The 19,427-nt window shown below is 41.1% G+C and overlaps 1 protein-coding gene across 5 annotated transcripts in view; it reads right to left on the bottom strand.

Moving 5' to 3' along the window:
* Positions 1-19,427, bottom strand: part of CHD7 (chromodomain helicase DNA binding protein 7) — a 127,602-nt gene that overhangs the window by 77,559 nt on the left and 30,616 nt on the right. For all 5 annotated transcript variants that reach the window (XM_014873067.2, XM_088175431.1, XM_014873068.2 and 2 more), the window contains exon 2: positions 9,416-11,276. In XM_014873067.2, the coding sequence (XP_014728553.1) occupies positions 9,416-11,101 (1,686 nt within the window). In that variant the 5' untranslated portion in view covers positions 11,102-11,276. The remainder of the gene's footprint in view (positions 1-9,415; positions 11,277-19,427) is intronic.

The following is a 19,427-nucleotide window of genomic DNA, read 5'->3' as shown; positions in this document are numbered from 1 at the left end:
AAAACAGTACAGAGACACTGAACAGGTTGCACAGAGAACTTGTGAATGCCCCACCCAGAGAAACGTTCAAGCCAGGTTGGATGGGGACCTGAGGAACCAGATCTAGGGGATGACATCCACCCAGGGTGAACCCACTACAGCGTTTGGTGGGGTGGTTGGAACTAGATCCTCTTTCAGGTCACTTCCAATGCAAGTCATTCTATCAGCCTGTGATTTCTTAACATTTAACAATGCATACAGCAGCAATCCATGCAGTACGAATGCATTCCCAGAAGTTCTGAATATTTGTGCTTGCTCAGCATAGCACCAGAGCTGCTAAGCTTGGCTAACACAGTAAAACCACTGAGGAGGAGTACAGGAAAGAGCTGCATCCCAATCCTAAGTACTGAGTAACAACAAAAACAAAGGAACAAAGATTCCTCCCAGCCCAAGAGTGAAAAACCAGAGAGATCCACTTTTTTTTCTTCCACATCTTGTCTAACTGCACTACTCTCACATTAACCTCTACAACTACCAAATTCTTACACAAGAAGTGGGATTTTCTGCTTTGAATTGTTAAGACTGGTTGTCCCAGTCTTCTTGAGCTGCATTCTTACTTAAGAGCAATACTGGAAGGAGTGATAGGGAGCAAGGAGGTGGCACATTTTAGAGTAACAGATACCTGAGTAGGAACTTAAATTGGGGGTTTTATCGGTTTTGAATAAATAACAAAATTTAAGGCCATCATCTCTATGTTCCTCTTTATAAACAGAGGCAACGTTACTGCTGGCTACACCAACCTTGCCAGGAACAGAGAAAATTCTAACTAAGTAGGTAATGTATAAAGTATAGTAAAATTAGAAAGAATGATTTATAAACTCTGGAAAGAGCACACACATACTCAGATCACTTAGTTATCCTATCTCTCAGTTCCGTTTCCTCACAAAGATGACTAAAAAATTAATCTGAGTTTTATTTCTAACTTGCTGTGCTTTTAAACAATTCTCTATGCCAAGGAAAAAAAAAATGGAAAAAATCCCATTAAGTACTCAAAGAAGACAATTCATTAACTGACACTGGAAGCATCTTCATATGACATTCACCTAATCAAATTGTGCCAAGCTCTTTGGTAGAAAGGGTATAGTCTTTCACTTCTTCAATAACAAAAGAGTAGCAAATACTTCAGTTGGAAAACAGCACCACTTTTCTAAAAAAGAAAACACTCCTGAAATCAAATCAGTCATTAATATTTGTGTGGAATAAGAGAGAAGTTGTGAGAAGTTGGAACATAGCCTGTTTGTCACTAATTCAATAAGGACAAAGCTTTCTAAGACTTCTAATGGAAGTTTTAATTTACCAAAATTTGAGGGAGGACTCAAGTGCTGGTTACTGAGGGCACGTACTACAAAAACACAAGCTGTGTAAGGGGATTAAAGGGCCTGAAAGCTCACTGCCAGAGGAAGAGGCAGTCTTCATTCTGCCCCAGCAAGCATTCCCACTCCTATATCACCAGCTTGGGTGATCTTGTGGTCACACCATGGAGAGCTGCCAGGAACACGACCTGGCCAGATAAGCCCATTCACCAGTGATCAGGCAAGTTGATGCAAGGAAGCAGCAAACGTTCTGTATCCCAAACCACAGCCACCTTCATCTGCGTGGATTTTTTTTTTTTTTTTTAAAGCAGATTAGATATTGGGAGTTACAGAGTTCACAAGCTCTGCTGGAAAGCTGTCAGTGGACTATTTGCCCACAGCAGGGTGGCACAAAGGTACACCCTGAAGCAGTGTGAGGAGCAGTAACAGGCACCACTGTACCAAATGGCTGCCTCTGGCAAGGGTTCAAGAGGCAGGTGACTCAAGCAGAGAGAGGTGGAGTGACTCCCTAAACTTCTCTGTCCCCATTTTAACACAGACGTTGGCCATTTCCTCTCTGTTCCTACTATTCAGCACTGCTCTGTCAGATCAGCTCAGCCTTTCCCTGCCCCTTCCCGAATCACTGCTTCCTGCCCACACTTCCTACTCTGCTCCTACCAGCTCCCAAGAAGCAGCTTCACCATCTCTAAACCACACTGGAAAACTTGAGAATATTTAAACAGAATAGATGCACAAATAGATGCTTTAACCACTCAAGGTGCCAAATCTTGCTCTTTAGCTACCAAACTTTATAATTCTTTTGAGAAGTCTATAAATATTTACTGATAGCATCTCTAAAGAAAAAAAAAATGTTTTGTTTTCCCCAAATCCAGACTACATTATCACCAGTAAAATACATGTATCATCATACAATTAAAAGAAGCGAAATCTGAAAATTCAAAAGGGAAAAGCACTGGCTTACTGAACTGAGGGAGAAAACAACTTCTACAGGCAAAAGCTAAAAATTACACTTCAAAGTGATGGTCTCCCATCATAGTGGGAATTGACACTCCACAGTGTCAATTTACTCCACAGAGGAAAAAAAAGGAGAGAACACTTATGCAATTTCGTGACACTTGCATTCAAGATACAAGCAAGGGCAGGATAGCTTAAAATAAATGTATGCCTCAAATTCCACGAGAAAGAGCAGGACAGAATTCCAGAAGGATCCATTGTAAAAACGTAGAAAATTAATTCTTTACCTGCAACTTCCTTATTAAAATTACCACTGAATTTAAAGAAATTTTTAAAAAAATTTAAAAAAATCAAGTGTTTTCCTTTCATTTGCCCTGATTTTCCATCCTTTAAGTCTGTAGGCTGATGATGATACAGACATGAAGTTTTTACTAGACTATCAGCTTTCAATCACAAAAAAAAAAAAGCTTCTCTGAAACAAAAGATTTAAATTTGTTCAAATAAATATAAATTAGGACAACATCTTCAATCACGGGAAAGTAAGACAGCTGTCAAGTCCCACTAGAAGTGACCATCAGCAGCAGATAAGAAGACAATACTAAAGTCCTAAACGGACAGCATAAATTTAAAATTTTTTCTAGTTGGGCGATTCCTTAGAAAATGCTAATGATCTCAGGAAACAATACATTCAGGTCACCAACATCTCATAGAAACTTTCACAATACCCACGCTGAAGAACAAGTTGGGTAACTCTTAAACCTAAAAATCACTATGCTGATGCAGAAACATGTTTTTATGCTAATGCTACAAACTGGCTTTACCCAAAACTTCAGAGCAGATAATTTAATGGCACAAATTATTTTCATCACAGTCAAATCATGGCACCTGAGGGAAGAAGTATTCTTGAAGTAGCATGTGCCTCTTCAACAGTAAAAAAGACCAAAAAGTTCATAGCAAAACCACCTCAAAACTACTAATCTTTGGCCCAAAGGCCTATTCACTGAAAAATCACTGCAAGCACTTTATTTACAAAAGCAACATAGCCTTTTCAAGGGTGAGGAAGAAATAAGTCTTTGGATCTGTTAATATTAACTGTTAGACTAGAATGCAACTGAGGAGTTTTAGAATATGAACTTTTGTTGAACACAGTATTTCATATTACTGTATCCTTTGAGAGACTTGCATGGGAACTCGCTCACAGATGGATCAAGTTATCAAGTGTAACAGAAAATTCTACTCCACAGAGGTGAAATAACTTCAACACTTCTGACCAAAGGTAGATTTTATGGGCTGTTTTTCTTTAAGTTGGAAAATTATAATTACATTGCTTACATTGCTCAAATACAAGAATTCTTCAGACCCTCAACAAGATATACAGCAGAAGGCTGTAAGCTTTTAAGACAAAAATACTGCTATCAACCTTTTCTTTAATATGAATACTGTGGATTTTCTTCCCTTCTTCTCTCTCATTACTATCCACAAGGTCTTACTTCGCCTTCATTTTCTCCATGTATATAATATAAATACACACCCATGTTATCTACACATAAAAATAATACACAATTGTAGTTAATTAAAGTTCAGTATAAGTGGGTTCTTAATTCCATTTAGTCTGGCAGTTTCAAAAATCTTGCCAACATACACGGGTTTGCAGATCTGTGAATACTTGAAAAAGGAAACTAGAATTTCTACGGGCAGGCAGCCACGAGACTCTGCTGAACATGCAGCATACACAGTACCCCAAAAGACCAGCTAGCAGTCATGTGAAATAGCTTCTGCATCAAAACAAAAAGTATCCAATAGTGTTTATCCAGGGTTTTTTTTTAATAAATTGGATTTGTTCTACTTATCAACAGGAAAATAGTCAAAAAGTTAAACACTTGAGGGATTAAAAAGCCAGCAGGTCTCTATGGAGATGTGGGAAATTGCTTATGAGTATTATTTATGGGAATAATCCTAACTATGCAAAGTGGCATCATTTGCTACTATGTAAACTTACAGGAAACACTGGAAGATAATTCATATTAAGACAGTAAGGAGTCAATCTCTTCTGACTATTCTTAGGCATTAAAACAAACACTAAGATGAAAATCAACTCCATTTTAGTGTACCAGCAGAAACTGATTTAATCTCTACTTTCTGCGAGGTTAGAATATTGCATCAAACCAATACAGCTGATTATAGTTTTCATTAATATCCCTTTCCATTCAGGTATATCCAAGTATAAATTAAACTGAGGCAGCAACACAGAGCTTGAGATTGCAGGAAGGGCCTGTGAAAGGGATGACCCAGCTGGTGACTCAGCAGGACTTTCCCTGCCTCCTCCCCTGCAAGGGAGAGCAGGAAATTTCAAAAGAATGTGTTCATACCAAACACAGCTATGAGTTATGATTTAAAGCAAAGTCACATGCCCACAGATAATAAGGCCAGCAGAATAAACCTGGCAGTGAACCAGTAACACACACAAAATTAGTTCCTTCTCCACCAGAACCTGGACGCTGCAACCCAGAATCCTTCAACACTGTTGGTGCCCACTGTTGAGCTCTCCCATTTAGCCAGGCATGGAGGCTATACCATACCTGTTTGTCATTTAAATAGTCCTGTGTTTGACCATAAATAATGTAGGTCGCATTTGTGGAACGTGATTAATGAACACGACTCGAAACTTCAGCCCACACAGCAGCTGTGGGTAAATAAGTTGTGTGTAACAACACACCCAGGACAGCCTATTCCTGGCAAAAAAACCTTCTACAGTTCCTTTATCACTAATAAAATGCTCTGAAAATAATGATATGTAAGAACTGCATAGCATTAGGCCTCCAAAGGCCTGTCTAACCTGGTATCACCTCTGATAAAGTGTGTGGAAGAGGATAAGAACCAGACATGCACACAGGAGATGCAGCCCAGTAACAAATTCTCAGTCACTTATGCATGGCACAGATCTGCTGAGCCAGATGTGGTGCCTTTATGTTTATCGAATGATGATGCATTTTTCTGTGCAACATCTCAGAGATCAGCATCTTAATATGCAGTTCTGAACTCACCACTTGACAACTTGCTGAATACCTAAAAAGAATTCAAGGAGACAAAAACAGGTGATAAACAACCCTTACTTGACATTCATCCTCTTCATGCACCTGTAAGACTCACAAGTTTAGCTTTCACCATCTCTCTCCTTCCTTCCCCCACTAAAACAACCCCCCGACCCCGCTCCATGCTTTTTCAAGTGTTATTGTATTTTCTGAGGCCTGAGGAAGGGACACAGAACTTCACAGCACTTGCCTCACCAGCATACCATACATACAGGTAACAATCTTAGTTTTGTTCTCAACTACTTTACTACTGATTTATTTATTTAACTGTTATGGCTCATTTTCAGACAGCCATCTAACTCCAAGACCTGCTCCTAAGAAGATATTTTTGTCTGCCATTTCACTGCCCAAGCACCACAGAACCATAAAATCATTTAGGTTGGAAATGACCTTTAAGATCATCAAGTTCAACTGCAAACCCAGCACTGTCATGTCCACCACTAGAGCGTGTCCCTAAACATGTCCACAGGTCCCTAAGCACCACGTCTATACATCTTTTAAATACCTTCACATATAGCAACTTTATACCTTCCCTGGCCAGCCTGTTTCAATGCTTGATAACCCTTTCTGCGATGAAAATTTTCCTAATATCTAATCTAAAACTCCTCTGGCCATGTCTTGACTCACACAACTTAATGGCCAAACAACTGACTCTCCTATTATATTTCTAATTAGTTTATTTCATTCTTATTAGGTTCTTCACCACATCTGCATTTGGTACTCTGCTTTGGATGTGTCAACAGCAGCAGCAAATTTTGCCATCTGACTTTTCATTCTTCTCCAGATCATTTATGAGTATTTTGGAGAACACAAGCTCACAAGCCCAACACAGATGCCTCCACTGTGAAAACAGGCAAGCTACTCCTGCTCTCTGCTTTGCCTCTTAGTAGATTGCTCTGCCACAGCAGAAACAGCCTTCCCACCCCATGGCCACACTAGGCTCTTCCAAAAACCTTGGGTGAAAAGTGTTTCAAAGAAGGGCCTGACAAACCAAGCACACTGACTGAACATCCCAAGACTGCAGTGGTTCTTATGGATCTATCAAACTCCACTGAAGCCAGCAACTCACTGCTAACATGGTCCTAATAACCATGTCTAGTTTTCAGCTATTAATCAAAACCAGATGAATTGTCAATCACCAGCTTCATCTCACAGCCAAAATAATTTGCAGTTTTCCACACAAAAAAAGAAATAACAAGCCTTGGAATCAACACAGCAATTTCTTTCAACTTAAAAGCAAAAGAACTTCACTTTCCTTCCAACATATCTAAAAACAAAACAGTAATTTGGTTAACCACAACTACTACAAGCTTTCCCATGATAAGGCTAGCTTCAAATCACTGAAAAATAATTACTAAGATGACTTCTGTTGATTTTAAAGTACATAGTGATTTCCATTTTCACTGACTATATTAATTTTGTTGATTCATTTTATACAAATAAAAACAAACCAGTCATTTAAATAACTGCTTTTTTCAGTTAACAGTTTTCTGCCTACTGACATGAAAGAAAAACCATGACACAGGAGAGCTACCAACTCTGTATTCAGGCTTAAGAGCAGGGGTTTTGCACATCTGCATTTTTTTCCCCAGGGGGTGGGGAGGGGTTAAGTTTTCGTTGATTTGAACAATACTCATTTCATCCAAACAGTTTTCAAGGGGGAAATGCCTGCCTGTTAAGAGTTTCATTACTACAGTCAGGGCTCAAACTAATTACTTAATGGGAAGGTACATGAACAGTAACTTTTACCAGATAAAAACTTAACAGAAATAAGCTAACAGAAGTTACTTGGCTTGCTACAACTGTCTGAATTACTGATTTTAATCAAATAACTGGAGTTTTGTGGTTTTCCTCTAATTATTTCGTTTCAGCACCTACCTTTCTTGAAGCTATTCATTTGCAGTTCAGCGCTGTAATAGGTTGCATAGCTTATTTAAGGTTGAGCTGCCTGTGTTTAACCTCTTCACTGATTAAAGGGAAACAAATGTCCCAAGAACATTTAACAAGCTTGTACATTTTACAAGTAAACTTTCTTCTCCCAAACCACCTCTTAATGCCAAAAATAGGCTTACTGGATGGTCAGATGAAAACAAGGAATTAATGCTGGTGGAGAACATGACTGCTTTAGGGTACAGTCCACCTCAAGTATTTCCTCCCACATCCCCACCATCACCAGTTATGAAAGATTCTAGTGACACTGTTTTTCGGTTTTTTACTGTCTTAAAAGTCTTATGTTACCATTTCTACAATTTTCTTTCAAGTTTTTTCTGCTAGGTGTTTCAGCTCTCCTCTTCAGAGTAAAAAACATGTCTTGTACTTCTTTTTCTCATTCCTACCTTTTCTGTACTGATTTCCCTGTGCTGTCATTACCCCCTCCCCAAATACCCGCTCATTCTCTTCATTTTTTCCTATAGCCTTGAGTTCTCTCCTTTTCATCCTGCTTACCCACATAGTTGGTAACAGGAGACATTGGCAAGAGCTGCTCTCTCAGATAGGAACACACAACTTCACGTGCATGCAAAAACTGTAATTTAAGTTCTCCAAACAAAGCCTGTGTGTGGAGATGCAGAGAGAGGAAGGGGTCGACATAGGCAGCTAAAATTTCAAACCAGCTTTGAGGTAGGCAGGGAAGAGAAAGGTGGTCTTGAAGATATACTTTGCCTATTCCAGAGAGCTTCCTCCTCCCTCAGAGAAGGACAGTGCACTTTTCCCCTTGCGCAGCTTAGTCCCTAATCTCCCTCGTAGGGTTCCCCCCCTCCTCCTCTCTTCCATGGGGAATGTGGAAGCCCGTCCCAGCTGCTGAGCTGCTCCATCTACCACTCCTTGTCAGCTGCCTCTCCGCAGCGCATACATCTGATTCCCAGCGCCGGCTCACGCTGTGCGGAGCAGCGAACGGGAGCAGCCGGCAGGCAGCAGTGGAGGGGACGGCTGAGCAGCTGCAGTGCGCACAGGCCCGGGACACTGCCTAGGACAGCTGTTTTTATGATTTATTAAGCGCATTGTAGCATCGTGTCATTACCACTGCATTCCAACAATTGTCTCCAAATATTTATGGGCAGAGCTACTTGGCATTAATTACTGACTGACCAGAAAAAATACAAAATTAGCAAACCTTTGATATCTGCACCACTTGACCACAGATGAATCATCTGGTATCAAACCTCCTGAATTTTGACTGACCAAGTCAGAGGCAAACAATGGCAAATGTGAAGATTCCAAAAAGCACTTTTCAGCTGAAGCTTAACATACTAGCAAGTAGCCAAAACTATTAAGTTACAGAGGATCAAGAGGTTTTACCATTTTTAGTTTTTAACTGAAAAATGACATGGAAGCAATACATGGTCATCAAAACCTGGCAGATCGGAGCCTCAGTAAAATAAAACCTGTATTCTCTTTAACATTTCATTTGAGCCTCGGAAGATTTCATTTCAGACTAATTCACATTGTTGTCCTCTCCTTGCAAAAACTGTTTCCCCATCACTTCTCAGTTTCATTACTTAGCGTTAAAGACGTTCACGCCAGAAATTTTTTTCATGTGTAACAATTTCAGCTTTAATTTAAAACCACAGAACATTCCCTTAGGATTTAAAAAGAATACCTTGGTTTGGCCAAAACAAACACATTATAACACACACTTCTTTCTCCAAGTTGCAAATACAAAAATTTCATAGTTTAAATGACAATTCTCACATGTGCTTTCCATCTTCTCCCCAAAGGAACCAACATGAAAAAAATAGTATTTAAAAAAAAATAGTAAAAATAGACCAAAATGTGATATAACAACAGGACAGGCTGAATATGTCCATCTATGTTTTCCTATAAAAATTACCGTAAGGACATTAGAAGGATAGCTGAACCTCATTTTACCTTCAGCCTCTGTACACCAAAAAAGCCACACAACCAATAACAAACAAGGGAGTTGAACAGAGGCAACTCTTTTGAAACCATAGCTCTTGTGCATCCTCAAAGGCATTTACAGTCATTTAAAACATTTTCTACTAACTGGAAGTAGCTTACCTGAAGGACAGGCACTTTTTGTGGTGTGTTTTGTGGTGACTGGTGAAGCTGTGCCCAAGGCTGATGATGAGGATGTGGGGGTGGTGAAGACTGATGATGTATCCCTGGATGAGGCTGCATGGGAGGACAGGTTGGCATTTGCTGTTGAAAAGACTGCTGTTGACTAGGAAGCTGCTGGCCAGATATTAGTCGCTCTTGTATTGCTTGTGGATCTGCAAGGCCAACACCTGGACAACCATTTGGTCTCATGTGCCCACCCATCTCCCGTGGTGTTGAAGACATACCCATAAATGGACGATTCTGCTGCATGTTTCTGGGGCCCATATTCCTTTGTCCAATTCCCATGGCACCAGGGGGCTGGTGTGACGGCTGAGGATGGGGTATATTTGGGTAACTGCCAACTTCCATTGGTATTCCAGCACTACCAGGTCTAACCTGTGGAGGAGGTGTACCTGCTGGATTACTCATTGCTTTCATAGGTGACATGGGAGGTGGAGAGGCATAAGTTCCCTGAGGCTGTGAAGGGTGCATAGTTTGCGTGTTCATTTGGTTAAGTGAGCCACTAGGGTGTATGGGCTGCTGGTGCATTAGTCCTTGACCACTGTTTGATGGAAATCCGACAGCATTTGGGTATCTTGGTACAGATTGATTCATTGGAGTGTTATTTGTAAGGCCTAAATTCTGATTCATCCCTGTATTATTAACTAATCCCTGATTAAGGTTACTGTAAGGATATCGAGAATACTGCCCTGAGTTGTTTATAGTAGGTGAGGGTACCGTCTGGCTCCGAGAACTAAAATTAAGTGTTTGCGGCCTAACAGCACCCTGCTGGGGAGGATTAGGGGAGAATCTGGGACTGTGGGCTACTGATTCCCCATGGAGAGCAGTAGGGGGATGGTGGTGAAATTGCTGGACTGAGTGTCGTAAAGAAGGTGCCATACTGGGATTCTGCTGGGGCACATGAGACAAGTGGCCAGGTCCTGAGGTGGCAATGAAAGGGTTTCCCTGATTGAGGCCTTCTTGGCCTTGAGAAAACTGATTCATCCTCTGCTGCTGCGGCTGGCCGTGCTGCTGCATTGAAAAATCACCACGAGCCATGTAGTTTCCCATCTGCTGCATGTGCTGAGGATGGCCCTGCCCAGGGGGTCCGGAGGGTGCCTGTGGTGGCTGTGTCGGTTGTGGCTGCTGCTGCTGCTGTTGCTGCTGGTATGGTGCTCTTATCTGGTCTGGCACTTGAACTGCCCGTGGTCCCCACATGGAGCCACTGTCTACAAAGGGTTGCCCGTGTCTTTCGTTCTGCATGCCGGGATAGACTCCCATCTGACCACCAGCACCACTGCTGTGAGGAACCTGAGGAACTGGAGGGTTGTGATACTGAGAATGAGGAGACGCTATACCATTCCCAGGGGCAGTGCTTATCATCCTGTTCGGCTGATCCATCAGGTGCATTTTCTGCTGTTCGTATTGATTATAGTGATCAAAATGGGTCAACTTGGCTTGGTTTTGATTTGCAGGAGGATGATGAAGAGATGACTGTAAAGCGGGAAATCCTTGATCCATGGGCATTTGCTGACCCATAGGATTCACTGTATTTTCAGGATATCCACATTCTCCAAGACCTTCCAACCCTTCACTGAAAATATTCCCATCTTCTCCAAACAGACTCATCATTCCTGGATCTGCCATCTTTTCTCAGCACACAGCTCCTTGGAGCTACAACCAGAATGTTAGTCTGTGCTTCACCTCGGTGAGGTGTTTTGTCCTCAAAGCCTTTAATCCTCAACTAATCTCCTTCATGTCATTCCATATTTCCTTAATTCTTTTGGACCACGCAGTGTCAGGCAAAGTCTGGTTACTGCTCCTAGAAAAAGCAGAGGAAGGGGGAGAAAGAGAAGATATTGAAATAAATAACATAAAGGAAACATACTTGACTGTTTTTTAAATGCTAGCTACTTTCAGCCCCCTGAAATACATCTTAAAAATCTATTTCACATTACGAAGGATTCATTAGCTTTATCCAAAGCTTTATTATGATAGAGAGTTAGGAAGCAAGCAAAACACTAGCCTTAACCTTAAATTAATCCATTCACTACACTTCCTAGTGCTCCTTTCTTGGGTGGAACAGAACAAAAGAACACAACATGCAGCAGCAGCAGCTGCCACAGCAGGTAGGCAGATGTATGAATATAGCCGAGCAGCCCATCTGCTGAACTAAAGCCCTGAAAACGCTCTAGTTACCAACAGCATGTCCTTAACCTTATTCCCTTGAGCTGCGTAATCAGATGAGCAAGCAGAAGCACCCGGTCCTACGATGAACTAAAGTTAGTTATACGCACAACAGATTTTTCAAATGAGTACAGAGATGACTCACTAAATACAGTCTGAACTCCAAGACTCAGCCTTTAGGCAGGGAATTTTTTTTTTTAAACACAGTTTATCCTAATTAAATGAATTTGTAAACTGAAAGACAACGTTTCTTCCCATTTCGGCAAAACTATGTGCTCAGTTTGTGTAAGAAAAACAAATTTAAAAGCTTCATCATATCATAGGGTGGATTTCTCAGTCCTTATCCTAATTTCCTTTATGATGGTAACACAGAATAATATCATTGGAGTTCATCACTCATCTCCAGGCTATCATGCTACTACTGCAACTACAGCACTTTGGAAGCCCATGCTGAAGTTTTGTTATGTCCAGAATTTGAATACTCACTCAAGAGATTTAGTAATGGCAAAAGGACTTAACAAAAAGCTAATGTAACCAGATACACATTTGGACTCGGGGAATAAAAAGCAAAAAACAACAACACAGTAACAGCAGATTCAGAAAAGTTCTCAAACACATGTTTCACAGGGAAGACTGGTTTATTCCAAAATGTGTCCCCCATCCTCTTCCCACAAGAACTCCAAAGATGTGTTCAGATCTATCATTTATGAACAAAGGTAGTCTAACACTGTCTTTTCTTCTTAAAGTCAGAATTTAAACACTGTGTCTTACATGCAAAATAAACTTTAAGACAATAGTCAAGGGAGCCCATATACTCAGCAAATAAAACTATTTTTGTATCTTGGCTGTAATTCAGTGGTAACTCTACTTGCAGATACCAATTGCCCTTAACCAGCAACCAAAGCAAAGAAGATTTACAAGTTTATGCTTTCACATCTTGCATTCTGTCATGGAGGAGAGATGCTTTCAGTCACTTTGGACATAAAATGCCAGGCCAGACTGTTTGACTGAAGGTGATTTGTCCCAGACAAGTTTTAGGGAGAAAATATCAGCACATTTATTACCCTTCTTGTAGCCACTGTCAAGAGGACCTTCTACAGCATGAAGCAGAGGGCAAGAGAAAAGGCACAAGCATTTATCACTCCTCTTAAAATAGCATTTGAATGTCACCTTTAAAACCACACTCTTAAATCTCTTTAGTGCTCGGCTGGGATATTAACACTTCCTAAATCACTTGGAGGTAAACTCCTATGAGCCATCTTCATAGCTCTAATATCTATTTAGTTTTATTTCATTTCCATTATTAGGCAGAAGCCATCTGTAATATTTGCCACCTCATTCAGTTTATTAGAGCACACTATAAGGAAGTTTCAACAAGGTGAGAAGGAACTTCCTTCACCAAAAGAAGCTTTTGCTATTAGACTGCTCTGGAGCAGACCGCAGTCATGGTGAAGATCCCTGATTGCTCAAGGACTTCTGGCACTGCAACTACGGATGCTCACTGCCATCGGGGGCTGTTAAAGCTGGACGTCAGCGTGCATCTAACAGAACAGTCTCTTTGCTGGGAAATGCCAAAAAGCAGAGCACACAGATACTGTTACCTCCCAACTACTGATGTAATCTGGGCAATATCAAACTGGAGCCGAGTAGATCCTGCCCATCTACTAGAAACAGCCACACAGTTACAAACATGTAAGAATTTCCACACATTTTATTATATAAATCATGCCTGCTAAAAGAACCATTTTTTAAGACAAGCAGACTCTACTCTCCTTAAGCACTAATGAAACTTTATAACAAGCTAACAGAGCATCTCCAGAAACAAGGTTACAAGCATCAAGCTTGCATTTGAATCAGCTTTGTTTACTGTTTTTCAGCTGACAAGCGTCCAATAAAATTCAGGCCAGTCAGCCACTGATAACAGTCAACATCAGCTCACAGTAGCTTGGATCTGCTACTATACCCAGAGAACCAAATTAAAATAGGGTAAGGGTTTTGTTTTACTGAACACACATTGTTTCTGTTCAGCTCAGACCATCTCAATTTGCAGGTTAGGTCTAAGTACTGTCCCTTACAATGCAGGAGATGTGCTAGGGAGCCTAGCACTCACCTGGCTTCCTAGGCACGCACTCTTTCAAAAGAAAAGTAACCTTTAAGTTTATGAATCAGTTTGTAAACAAACAAATCCATCATCAAAATTAAGAGCAAAAATGCTGTTTGCCATTATGTGATTTTGGATCTGCATTTTTATCTGAGGCATGAAATCAACATGTTTGAGCTCTGGATGCTAAAGTTACTATGTCTGAAACACAACATGAGGCCACAGTAAAGAAGATGTCTCAAATTTTAGGAGTATTTCTTCAGATTTAAGTCCAGCCCCAAATTTAATGACTACAGCCCTTAACAGTCAGTTGTGCTCTTGCCAAACCTTATTCTACTTTCTCCAATAAAAGTCACATCTCTGATGTGATATATGGCTAACAGCAGCTGTTGAAGCATGAAAGACAGTAGCAGCTACAGCCTGATCAAAATAAATTAACCAATGTTTTGATAAGGAAACAGTCAATATTGGAATTACCTACTAACCTCTCAACCTTCTATTCTAACAGGGTAGCCATCTAGGTAGTTAAGCAAGTCACAAGAATCACAGCCTTATTTTAAGTTTCAGCTATGTATGCTTCTTTCAAAACAAAGAAAGCCAACACACAATAGTAGAACCTGCATCAAGCAATAATTAAAATACCCATTCAGCACCTCTGTTCACTTCCCCATAAATGCAGACATACTAACAGTAAGACTAATCGTGATAAACTCAGCTTACAGTCATTTTCTTAAATTAAATAGTTTAAAATAAGGGATGGTACATCTTCTTCTCTACATTCCTACAACTTAAAACCAACACACACAGAAGCAGTGACTCTTTCTTGGGTAAAAAGAGAAGAGTATCTGAACCCTCAGAAAGGTAGATAGCTGAAACAAAGTACGAATGTATGAAAAGACAGTGAATTTTTTTTATTGCCATCTTAAACTATACAGATTCTGCTATAAAATTCTATCACTTTTCTGTTCCTGAACATGAAAGATGGCTCCAAGAAGATTGACCTAAAGAGTCAATGAATATATTTCGTTAAGGCTGCCTAGACAGACTGTTTCTATTCAAAGCAGTGGTGTGAGCCCAACCACCAGGACACAGTCAATTGCTTAACAACCCTGTTGTCTCAACAGACAAAGCTTACATTTACTCCAGTTTGCAACATTCCAGTCTTAAGCAGCTAGATCTCAAATTTAAGTAGTAGTTAACCATTGTCCAGCCTAATATTCCAAAGCTGCATGCACTCAGTTGTCTTCAGCAGCTTCCCACTTTTATAAGTTGAACTAAACTGGCTGCTGCATACACATAACTTATCTCGGGCTGCAGACACTAAAAACCTGAACTTCATTAGTTTTGCTCCCAAAACAGTAGATCCAGGCAGTCAAGACCAGGAAGCAGCAAGGGCAGCACACAGATGCCCATACCCTCCTCACATTCTGCCATTCAAAATAACATTTTGTAAATCAACAGGTTCCTTGATTCAGCTATCAACCCTCCTATAGAAGAAATTCAGCAGCATTTGGCCGTGCAGCAAATAAAATGAATAAACAGAAGGTGAGAAGGCAACTAATACTGACTGCTCCAAATGCTGACTGCTCAAGATGACAAGTGTCATGCAGAGTTATATTTTTACAGCTATTAGCTGATACCTCTGACAAAACTCTGAAGTACTTGACAGACACAAACAAACCAGCCACTCACATAATGGAAGTATGCCATTACATACAATGCAATAAACACCACAAATACCATGCTATTTTAAAGAACTAGGCTAAAAAGACCTTTCGTGCTAAAAAACAACACCATGCCAAAGGTCATTTTGAGACCAGAGCCTCAAAATGTAGGATTAAACATTAGGCTACTAAATCTGCATTTAAACATTGCACATTTAAACTGCTTTTCAAAACTGCTAAGCTCCTGCTGGCTGTTAGGGGTAGTAATTTAAGCATTTGCTGCATGGAAGGACATGACATAAATGACAGCAATGTAAGTCACATTCTTATTTTACTCACAAAGTTGAAGGAAAACATTCACCAAAAACTTCATAAACACATGTAACACCATGAAAACATAGAAAAAGTCATGACATGACATTCAAATTGGGCAAAGATGGCTGGTGAGGCTTCTACATTTCACCTCATTCACCTACTGAGCACACAGCACTGCTGATGCCAGGACAGTTATGCAAGTGTGTGTCCGTGGGAAGCATGCCTCATCTCCTACGTGCTTAATGCTTACTTTTCATTGCTGTCACAGATGCCATGCGTGGTACATTCCTCCTGCATATAGATTAGCCAAAATATAAGACCAGACCTGTAAAGTGATTGCAACATCATTTCTGACTGCAGCTTCCAAAGAAATTTGGTTTCCTGAGTGCCTGAAGACCTTTTTTTTTTTTTAATTCACTTAGAATGCTTCCCTACTATACACTTCACACAGCACAGCTGTGTTAAAAATTAAGTCCGTATAGCTCAGACATCAAAGGATGGCAGGAATCTTGTTCCCCCTCGTCCCAGGAAAGGAAGACAAGACTTGCAAAGATGAAAAGAATGACCTGATGCACTTCAGGAATATTCTGACTTAGTGGGAAGCATCAGCAATATGACTTAAGCATTTCTGAAAAGTTTGATTTCACCTTTATCTTAGTAAAATTCAGTTAGTTCTACACAGAGAAATATCCTTACAAGAATTTGCAGCAGTGACTTAAAGGCAGTCAATGTCTCTTGTTAAATTAAGAAAGGGGGGGGGTGAAAATCTTAGGTGCCTTTCCTCAAAGGTCACAGGTTTTGCCAATGTGCAATCATCTAAAACACCATTAATGATATCCAGTAACATTTTTTTGCCAAGAAATCCATGAAATCCTACATTTATCATAAAATCGTTCCGCAAAAGCCAGATCGGATTTTATTTCCTTAATGTATGATGCACATTGGCAAAAACAGGCTTTCACCGAGGCAACTGAGGGCTCTACAGCCTTGGAATATTTGGCAGCTTGCTGCTGTCAAGCAGCTGATGCAGGAATGACCAGCCCAGAGTTCAGCCTGTGCCACACATTTGGAAACAATATCCTACGTCATTGAAGTTCACAGGAGCTCTGATACGAGACCACAACAGCGTCACTTAGGAGGACTCTGATGCAAACCCACTGAGCCTTGCTGTTACATCACACGAAGGCATTTGCCATACCAGTTGGGCTGCAAACTCTGCTCTAACATGAGAGCACTGCCAGTTTTAATTCGGCACCTACAACATTACAGAAGAAGCCTCAGCATCTGATCTTTCCTGATCAGAAGGAAAAGAGGGAAGTTTAAAGCCATTTATTAGAGCACGTACTTGGAGGCCTTTAATGAGGTAACCAAAGGAATAAACACACACACAAAAAAAACCAAGAAGCATTTTTTACATTTAAGTACATTACAAACATGGGGTGAGAGAAGAGGGAACAAGCCTAATCTAGAAACACTTCAGTTTTAGTGTTACGTAACCTGGAATTTTAAGAGGCCTTTTTCATTGCATGACCACCTTCTCTTCCAACATGAGTTTGAACCACAAATGTGAGGTGGTTCATCTAAAAATAGTCCCAGATAAGTAAGAGGAACAATTGCAGTCACAAAAATATGTCAGGAATACTCTTCAAATCATTTGACAGAAGTGTTAACCTTGCAAATAACTCCATAAAGGGGAGCAGTAACATGCTTAACGTGACCCCTTAATGAGGTTTGACCACGACAAGGCAGCAGTATAGCCCATACAAAAAAAACCCAAAAAAACAAAAAACACGGAAAATTGTCTGGGCTCCATGGCTGCCTTGCTTTGGTGCGCTGGGGACATTGAGCTGAGCCGCTCCACGGCTGTGCTATGGCCAGGCGAGCACAAAGCCCTGCCAGGGCCAGCGGGGCGGTGGTGTCAGGGAGAAGAGTCACATTGTCGCCATCAGTCACCCAGAAATCTCCCCGCAATTACATTCCCTTCTCAAGCTGACACTAAACCGGCCCGGGTGTTCAAGAGGTGGGGCCAGCGGCGACCCCGCTGGGGCGCTGAAAAAACACCCCGTGCAACCGATGGCTCCAGGCTTTTTGTGCACCTACTGCAGTTGTCACTGATTAACCAAGTGATCTGGCAATTTCCTACATTCTTTTGCATTTAAAAAGGATCTGAGAGGCCCGAGAGTCATCCCCTTGCATATTCCCGGGGGAGTGGGAGGCTGCGCCCCGTCCTGCTGGGCCAGGGCGCGGAGGGGCCCCGCCACCCTCCTGCCCTCCTCCCCCAGCCCGGGCCTGCAGCTGAAAATAATTTATCTGCTCGCTCCGCCGGGCTCCCGGCATATGCGATTGGGAGGGAAACGTATCCATCATGGATAAACTTGAGCACAAAGACAGGCTGAGTGTCACAGGATACAAAAGGGCAGAGGTCGCCGCGGCGAGCGGGAGGCTTTGCGCAGGGCAGGGCAGGGCAGGGCAGGGCGGCATGGCCGCCGCACGGCAGCGCCGGGCCGGGCCGGGCCGGGCACAGCCCCCGGGTAAACAAAGCCCGAGCCACCAACACGGCGGAAAAGCCCGCGGTAAACAACGGAATAACCGCGGCGGTGACCGAGCTCTGAGGAACACGGAGCCTTTCCCCGCTCCTGTCGCCCAAAGCAGCTCGTGGTGTTTACACCCAGAAAAGCTGGGAACTGTAAAAATTCATGAGGTGGAGACTCAAATGTTTCCCAGAGTTTCTGAGCATGTGATTTTCACCGAAATGCATTTTTTTAAATCACGGGCAGGTTTTAAGACTTAATCGTATCCCAAAAGGCTATTTCCAGCTACAGAATTATGAGCGCTTTAAAGTAGCCAGACCCTATATTTTACTTTACCTGTTACAAGGCCAATGCAATCATGTTTCATTCATAGTTTATGAAGTCTGAAAAACCACTTGATGAAATTACAGTCTACCGATACCACACATGGTATATTTGTCCACATATATTCTATAATCATTTCAATTTATGACTTGTACTTAAGAGTCATTTTCCTGTACATGTGTTCTTCATAAATACTGGTAGATCGGAGTGCGTGCTCGTACGGGAACCACATATCCACACTCATTTCTGTGAAGATAAATACACCCTAAGCACCCAAAGTGAAAAGCCAGTTTTCACATGGCTAAAGTGAACACACTTCAGGATTGAGGAACAAAATGGGAGCTCTCCCTTACACTCTTTACATGTGGCAAGATGAATTATCCTACATCTGAACTTAAGCTCTCACTCAACTTCCAGTATTGATGATCTTTTTTGCCTCGTACACGTAAGCATACTGTCTTGACCCTTTCAGCAAAGAAAAAAATTATTACATACTATACCAGGAAAAGATTACAAATTGTCTTTTTTAGAAAAAGATAACATCAGCATTTCCTAACGTATTTTAAATGAAATCACACAGTGAATAGCTTGTGTTTGAAGGGACCTTAGAGACCATCCAAAGACCTAAACACTGGATTTTACAAGTTTAAAATTTTCTCTCTTTTTTAAAGATTTTACAAAGACGACCTATAGCATCAAACTAATTATGTATTTTATCATATGCTATAGACTATTTAAAAGAAACGTAAAATTATTTCACTAACTTAAAATTGGCCACAAAGAAAAAGGGTTGGGGAGGGAGGGTGGGAAGACAGGACAATGCAGGACAGAATACAGTACACAGAGTCAGT

Source organism: Sturnus vulgaris, chromosome 1 (genome assembly GCF_052056855.1).
Source record: "Sturnus vulgaris isolate bStuVul1 chromosome 1, bStuVul1.hap1, whole genome shotgun sequence".
NCBI lineage: Eukaryota > Metazoa > Chordata > Aves > Passeriformes > Sturnidae > Sturnus > Sturnus vulgaris.
The sequence above is the reverse complement of the archived record's forward strand: the minus strand, read 5'-3'. Positions and strand labels throughout refer to the sequence as shown.